Below are 8,337 nucleotides of genomic sequence, written 5' to 3'. Positions count from 1 at the left end.
GTATGGAGTAAAAAGTACATTATTTTGTTAAGAAATGTAGTAAAGTAAAAGTTGTCAAAAATATAAATAGTAAAGTACAGATACCCCAAAAAACAACTTAAGTAGATACTTTAAAGTATTTTTTACTTAAGTACTTATACCACTGTCTAGAATGTCATTGTATACTGTAGCGTTAAGACTTCACTTCACTGGAACTAAGGGGCCGTGCCCGAATCATGAAAAACAGCCCCAGATCATTATTCCTCCTCCACCAAACTTTACATTTGGCACTATGTAATAGAGAAGGTAGCGTTCTTCTGGCATCCACCAAACCCCGATTCATCTGTCGGACTGGCAGATGGTGAAGCGTGATTCATCCCTCCAGTGAACATGTTTCCACAGCTCCAGAGTACAATGGCTGCAAGCTTTACACCATTCCAACCGACGCTTGGCATTGGGTATGGTGATCTTAAGCTTCAGTGTTGCTGCTCGTCCATGGAAACCCATTACATGAAGCTCTTGACGAACAGTTCTTGGGCTGTTGTTGCTTCCACAGGCAGTTTGTAACTCAGTAGTGAGTGTTGAAACTGAGGACAGACAATTTTTATGCTCTTCAGCACTGGCGAACTGACTTTTTGGAAAGGTGACATCCTATGATTATGCCACGTTGAAAGTATCTGAGTTCTTCAGTAAGGCCATTCTAATGATAATGTTTGTCTATTGAAATTGCATTGCTGTGTGCTTGATTTTATACTCCTGTCAGCAACGGGTGTGGCTGAAATAACTGAATCCGCTAATTTGAAGCGGTGTCCACATACAGTGCATTTGGAAAGTATTTAGACCCCTTGACTTGATCTTCGTTGTTACGTTAATACCTTATTCTAAAATGGATTAAATTGTTTTTTCCTCCCCTCAATGTACACACTACCCATGATGACAAAGCAAAAACAGGTTAGACATTTTTGCTAATATATAAAAAAATTAACAGAAATATCACATTTACATAAGTACTCAGACCCTTTACTCAGTACTTTGTTGAAGCACCTTTGGCAGCGATTACAGCCTTAAACCGTCTTGGGTATGACGCTACAAGCTTGGCACACCTGTATTTGGGGAGTTTCTCCTATTCATCTCTGCAGTTCCTCTCAAGCTCTGTCAGGTTGGATGGGGAGCGTCGCTTCACAGCTATTTTGAGGTCTCTCCAGAGATGTTCGATCGGCTTCAAGTCCAGTCTCTGGCTGGGCCACTCAAGGACTTGTCCCGAAGCCACTACAACGTTGTCTTGGCTGTGTGCTTAGGGTCGTTGTCCTGTTGGAAGGTAAACCTTCGCCACAGTCTGAGGTCCTGAGCAGGTTTTCGTCAAGGATTTCTCTGTACTTTGCTCTGTTCATTTTTACCTCTCCTGACTAGTCTCCCAGTCCCTGCTGCTGAAAAACATCCCCACAGCATGATGCTGCCACCATCATGCTTTACTGTAGGGATGGTGCCAGGTTTCCTCCAGATGTGACGCTTGGCATTCATCAGACCAGAGAATTTTGTTTCTCATGGTCAGAGTCCTTTAGGTACCTCTTGGTATACTCCAAGTGGGCTGTCATGTGCCTTTTACTGAGGAGTGGCTTCCCGCTGACTACTCTACTATAAAGTCCTGATTGGTGGAGTGCTGCAGAGACTGTTGTCCTTCTGGAAGGCTCTCCCATCTCTACAGAGGAGCTCTGCCAGAGTGACCATCTGGTTCTTGGTCACCTCTCTGACCAAGGCCCTTCTCCCCCGATGGCTCAGTTTGGCTGGCCGGCCAGCCAGCTCTAGGAAGAGTCTTGGTGGTTCCAAACTTCTTCCATTTAAGAATAATGGAGGCCACTGTGTTTTTGGGGACCTGCACGTCTTCTTCTTCTATGGTATATTTGCGATCACACAATTGAATGTGCATACCGCCACCTATTATGCAGGATGGAAACAGGATTCCCCCCCCAAAACCAAACTACCAAAAAAGTAATTCAGAAATTAAAATAAATCAAACTTCTTTTAAAAATAAAACAGATGTGATCACAGGAACTTGGGAGGGCAGGTCTTCCAGAGTCAGCACCCCTTGCAAGTCTTTCAATGTAAAATTCTTGAGTCCCAAAAACATTTCAGCCGCAGCCACAATAATGTCTATTTTCTTCGACTTCTTTGAGACTTGTGCTGTACAGTTTATAACTGGCAATGAATGCAATGAAATCCACCTTAACAGGGCATCTTTTGTCTGGAAGCAAACATTTACAACAGGCTGCGGTGTATCCACTACCATCTCTTCACTAGCATCACTTGTTTTCTTAATTCTTTGAATCTCCTCCACATGGAGATTCGATTGACCGCTCTAACTTTTACCACCTCAATTTCCTTCACCCTTACTGGGCTCTCCAGGAACTCAGGATCATGATCCCCACCACAATTGCAACACTGTCGTCCTTCTACACACCTTTCTTCAGTATACTCTGTTTGTCTGCACACACTTGAAACATGGCCAAATCCTTTACAATTCTTACACTGCAGTGGTTTGGGGACGAAAGCTCTTAAAGCATATCTTCTTACATAACCATTGCTCTTTATCAAAAAACAGGACCGACAGACTTTATTTTTCTCTATTCACCCAGCGGGTAAGACGCCGGGCACTAACCACACCAGGAATTCTCTTCAGGTATTCAAGCTGAACATCCGTCGTCAACTCCTTTGACGGGTGCTCTACTCCGAAGTTCAAAACACAAAGCTTATGTGGTCTGGATTCTTTTGAGGCCCACGCAATCTTCCTCTGCTCTTCAGAAATATAATTAATCAAAATAAGACGACTCCTGGTTACTCTGACATACTCCACTATTTCAAGTGCATACTTCAAGATTTGACACTTCAAACGGGTTTCCCCACATACGCATCCTTACTCATCAAATGCTTCCCAACATTCATTATAATTTACACACGTATCCTCCACTCCAATTTTAGACTATTTCCTTTTTGTTCCAGTTTCGATATTACTGTTGTCCATTCTGAACATTCGTCTTCACCAAATGTACTCGACGTGCTGCTTAATTCCAACTCAGCATCCACTTCAGCCATCTTCCTCTCCACAATTCCATCCTCTGACGTGCACTGTCAAATGTGGGACCTTATATAGACAGGTGTGGGCCTTTCCAAATCATGTCCAATCAATTGAATTTACCACAGGTGGACTCCAAGTTGTAGAAACATCAAGGATGATCAATGGAAACAGGACTGGAGCTCAATTTCGAGTCTCATAGCAAAGGGTCTGAATACTTATGCAAACATTTTTAAAAACCTGGTTTTGCTTTGTCGTTATCGGGTACTGTGTGTAGATTGAGGAAAAAAATGTATGTAATCCATTTTAGAATAAGGCTATAACGTAACAATGTGGAAAGTCAATACTTTCCGAATGCACATTATATGGGCTATCAGGAGTCCAGCAGGCCCGCTGCCATCTCCTCGGCTCAACCTAAGTCTTCGTATGCGCCCCGCAATGGCACCCTATTCCCTATAGTAGGGTTCTGGTCAAAAGTAGTGCACTATATAGTGAATAGAAGTGCCTTCGTCTTCCTGGTTTAAGATCTATTCAGCTTTCTTTTGTGTCCAGATCTACAGTTGTTTTCCTGCGGAGGAGTGGTTGTCTCAGTGGTCTGGCAGGACTGTGTTGCGGTTACCATGGTCATAGGTAGTGGTACTGTCTGAGTTTACTGGGTTCTATACTTTGCTCTGGTGCATATCAACTTAAATATGCTCCAGAGTTCCTCTGTGGAGATGGGTGAACCTTCCAGAAGGACAACCATCTCTGCAGCACTCCACCAATCAGGCCTTTATAGTACAGTGGCCAGACGGAAGCCACTCCACAGTAAAAAGGCACATGACAGCCCACTTGGAGTTGGCCAAAAGGCAACTAAAGGACTCTCAGACCATGAGAAACAAGATTCTATGGTCTGATGAAACCAAGCTTGAACTCTTTGGCCTGAATGCCAAGAGTCACATCTGGAGGAAACCTGGCACCATTCCTACAGTGAAGCATGGTGGTGGCAGCATCAGGCTGTGGAGATGTTTCTCAGCAGCAGGGACTGGGAGACTAGTCAGGATCGAGTGAAAGATAAAGGGAGCATAGTACAGAGACATCCTTGATGAAAACCTGCTCCAGACCATTCAGGACCTTAGACTGTGGGTGAAGGTTCATCTTCCAACAGGACAACGACACTAAGCTCATAGCCAAGACAACACAGGAGTGGCTTTGGGACAAGTCTCTGAATGTCCTTGAGTGGCCCAGCCAGAGCCCGGACTTGAACCCGATATAACATCTCTGGAGAGACCTGAAAATAGCTGTGCAGCAACACTCCCCATCCAACCCGAGAGAGCTTGAGAGGATCTGCAAAAAAAATGGGAGAAACTCCCCAAATACAGGTGTGCTAAGCTTGTAATGTCATACCCAAGACAACTCGAGGCTGTAATCGCACCCAAAGGTGCTTCAACAAAGTACTGAGTCAAGGGTCTGAATACTTATGTAAATGTCATATTTCAGTTGAATGTTTTTATAAATTTGCTAAATATTCTAAACCTGTTTTTGCTTTGTCATTGAGTATTATTGCACGTAGAATGATGAGGAAGAAAAACAATACCTTCTAGAATAAGGCTGTAGCGTAACAAAATGTGGAAAAGGTCAAGGGGTCTGAAAACTTTCCGAATGCACTGTTTACGGCATTATCAGTCAAAAAATCTAAAATAAACATTACCATAGGGCAGGTAGCCTAGTGGTTAAGGGTGTTGGGCCAGCAACCGAAAGGTCGCTGATTAGAATCCCCAAGCCGACGAGGTGAAATATTTGTTGATGTTCCCTTGAGCAAGACACTTAACCCCACTTGCTCCTGTTAAGTTGCTCTTGATAAGAGCATCTGCTAAATTACTTCAAATGTGAAAATCAAGTAGGACATAATCACAAATCATTTGTAGACCGCAAGAAGCCCAAATAGATATAATATTTGACTCAAACAATGACTAAAACTATTTCAAACCTTGCTTACACTTGTATACGATACCTGGGAACAGATTTCCAAAATTAAAGTAACTTCGAACTGATTGGGGGGCCAAATAAAACCACTATTTGTATAGTAAAAGATTTCAAAAGCAGATGACAAGGTGCATTTGTGAGATGCTTGAATATTGGTTTTTAATAACTTATAAAACACCTATGTTACAGCATCAACTATAAACATACTGTACATACACTGTGGATGAATAACAGGGTGATTTCTTTTTTTCAGACTGAACATTTCAAAATATTTCATATTTTGGGGGGGAGAAAACATAAGAACAATGAGCTGGAATGATAGAATCTATAAAGAGGTTCAGATGGAAGTCTGAGGATGAAAACAGAACAGACAGTGGACTGAGGACCAGATACAGCATTCACACCCAGGGCCATATTCATTAGGGCACACAGCAGCAAAACATTTTGCAAGTTCAGGTAGTCCCTCCCTGTTTCAGTCCTTTTTCGGACTTATGAATATGACCCCATCTTCTCAAATAGTAGTAGGTTGTAGAATGTATAGACTGGAATGGAGAGTAGTAGACTTCTGTGGATAAATTATTCAGTCCTCACTGAGTGAGAGAAGGAACACTTCAACTAACACGTAAAAGTCAACAGTGAATTGATTTACTGAACATAGCTAGTTAGATCATTTGCCAGTGTCCATCTGCCAGCCCCCACTGTAGTTGTAACTGTGGTCAAATCTGCAAAGTGTCATTTGAGATGAATCAGCCTGTATGAATCTCTTTCTGGTAGTTATCTTCCTGGTTCACAGCAGAGCAACAAGAGCAGCTCTTCCATTGGTTTAAAACATCCAACTCACTATTTTCTGGGATTATTAAACACTCCAGTCCATTCGCTCTCTCCTTCATGGTATATAGAACACAATTTTAGAGGGAGACAGAGAAGAGAGAAGGGAACATCTAGTATTTTACAGGATCAGCAGCCGAGCAGAACAGCTGGAGAACAGGTAAGGAGGGTGTCTGTCTGGTGCTCAGGACAGTCCTTCACCCTTTGGCTGTGTATTGTGTTGTGTGTCTGTGTGTTGGATGGCGCTAGTGCGTTTGGTCCAGTAGTTATTCATCCTGTTTAGAGGAAGGGAGGAGGAGGGAAAGGAGAAAGGGAAGGAGGGATGATGAGGTAATGAGAGATCCAGTTGAAAGGTTGTTGGTGAAAGGCAAGAAAGTAAAACAAAATATAACTAAAAGTCTATGTCATCATGCGTCTGACTGGTCAGGAGGTGGGGGGCTGTTAGACCTGTTCTGCCCAGCTCTGGCTGCTCTGTCCCTGGGTAAGGCTGCACTCTCAGACCCAGGCTGTGTTGAGCCTCTAGAGGCCTGCTGTCCATTAGGGCTGTTCGATTCCTTGTCTTTTGATGACGGCTTTCTCAGCTTCTTCTCCTCTTCTTCCACGTCCTCCTCATTTTTTCCCTCTTTCTCCTCCTCTTCATCAGAGTCGATGCGGTTAAGTCGTTTGCGGATAGGACGATCTTCCTCGGATGATGACTCCGATTCCCCTTCATCGTTATCATCCTCATCACCTTTAGTGGAGGGTCTGCTTTTCTTCAGCAGAGCGAGACGTTTCCTCCGCTGTTCTATCAACACCTTCCTCCGCTTCCCTCGGCCCATCGTCTCTCCTCTCCTCTTCTTTCCCCTTGTTCTACTCTCCTCCACCTCTTCTCTCCGCCTCTTTCCCCTCATTCTCTTCTCTTCCTCCTCAGACTCTCTCGAATGGGAGGATTCTGAAATAGAGGGAGCGAGCGGCGGATTCATACAGCAGCAGGAGTTAACCCCGCATTCAGACACTAGCGGCAAAAACGTTCCTTTGCCCGGTGCAATGGAATCGATGGCTCTATTTTCTCTCTGCGTCTGGTGACGTGTTTTCCGCTTCATCCAGCCAACCAGAAAATGTTGGTTTAGGGACAGTGGTCGGCTTAGATTGGTTTAAATTTAGGAGGGGGAGGGGTGGAACGTTATCGGCACGCTTTCACTTGAAGAAGCGTTTTTTTCCGCTAGTGTCTGAATGCGGGTTGGTTATGAGTTGTTTACATTGACTAAATGACAGTCTGTCAAGTTCCACATGGACCTCCCTAATTGGGGGCAGGGATGGTAACCATAGTAACTGACCATCGCTGTTTGAGCTGGAGAGACGACGGCGGCGGGGTTTAGCCTTATCCTTATTGGTGGTTGCCTGGGAACACTCGGATTCTGACGTCTCGCGGTAGTTCACCTCCCGCTTCCGGCCCCTCCTTAAACCACACCTCTTCCTGTCCCCATCGCTGTCACTCAAATCACCTGGTCTCTACAAAGAGAGAGAGAGAAGCAGAGAGAGAGAGAGAGAGAAGGCAGAGAGAGAGAGAGAGAGAGAAGCAGAGAGAGAGAGCGAGAGAAGCAGAGAGAGAGAGAGAGAGAGAGAGAGAGAAGCAGAGAGAGAGAAGCAGAGAGAGAGGAGAGAGGAGAGAAGCAGAGAGAGAGAGAGAAGGCAGAGAGAGAGAGAGAGGAGAAGCAGATAGAGATAGAAGCAGAGAGAGAGAGAAGCAGAGAGAGAGAGAGAGAGAAGCAGAGAGAGAGAGAGAGAGAAGCAAGAGAGAGAAGCAGAGAGAGAGAGAGAAGCAGAGAGAAGAAGCATTCAGAGAGAGAGAGAGAAGGTGCAGAGAGAGAGAAGCAGAGAGAGAAGCAGAGAGAGAGAGAAGCAGATAGAGAGAGAGAGAGAAGCCAGAGAGAGAGAGAAGCAGAGGAGAGAGAGCAGAGAGAGAGAGAAGAGAGAAGAGAGAAGCAGAGAGAAGAGAATCAGAGAGAGAGAGAGAGAGAGAAGCAGAGAGAGAGAGAGTAGAGAGAGAGCTAGAGAGAGAGAGAGAGAGAGAGAGAGAGAGAGAAGAAGCAGAGAGAAGAGAGAGAGAGAGAGAGAGAGAGAAGAGAGAGAGAGAGAGAGACGAGAGAGAAGAGAAATAGAGAAGAGAGAGAGAGACAGAGAGGAGAGGAACAAGAGAGAGAGACGAGAAGCAGAGAGAGAGAGGAAGCAGAAGAGAGAGAGACAAGAGACAGAGAGAGAGAGAGAAGCAGAGAGAGGAGAGAGAGAGACAGAGAGAGAGAGAAGCAGAGAGAGAGAGAGACAGAGAGACGAGGAGAAAGGCAGAGAGAGAGAGATCATGAGAGACCAGAGAGAGAGAAAGGCAGAGAGAGAGAAGCAGAGTAGAGAGAGACGAGATGAGAGAGAAGCAGAGAGAGAAGCAGAGAGAGAGAGACAGAGAGAGAGAGAGAGAGAGAGAGAAGCAGAGAGAGAAGAGAAGAAGAGAGAGAGAGAGA

At 44.7% G+C, this 8,337-nt stretch overlaps 1 protein-coding gene across 1 annotated transcript in view; it reads right to left on the bottom strand.

Annotated features, from left to right (window-relative positions):
* Positions 1–5,151: 5,151 nt before the first annotated feature.
* Positions 5,152–8,337, bottom strand: part of LOC109909414 (remodeling and spacing factor 1-like) — a 23,323-nt gene continuing 20,137 nt past the window's right edge. The window contains exons 16-17 of the mRNA XM_031795279.1: positions 7,159–7,333; positions 5,152–6,773 (exon numbers count right to left, since the gene is read on the bottom strand). Of these exons, the coding sequence (XP_031651139.1) occupies positions 6,250–6,773; positions 7,159–7,333 (699 nt within the window). The 3' untranslated portion in view covers positions 5,152–6,249. The remainder of the gene's footprint in view (positions 6,774–7,158; positions 7,334–8,337) is intronic.

The sequence above is a fragment of the Oncorhynchus kisutch genome, linkage group LG18, assembly GCF_002021735.2.
Source record: "Oncorhynchus kisutch isolate 150728-3 linkage group LG18, Okis_V2, whole genome shotgun sequence".
NCBI classification, from domain to species: Eukaryota; Metazoa; Chordata; class Actinopteri; order Salmoniformes; family Salmonidae; genus Oncorhynchus; species Oncorhynchus kisutch.
This window is presented reverse-complemented; position numbering and strand designations above follow the sequence as displayed.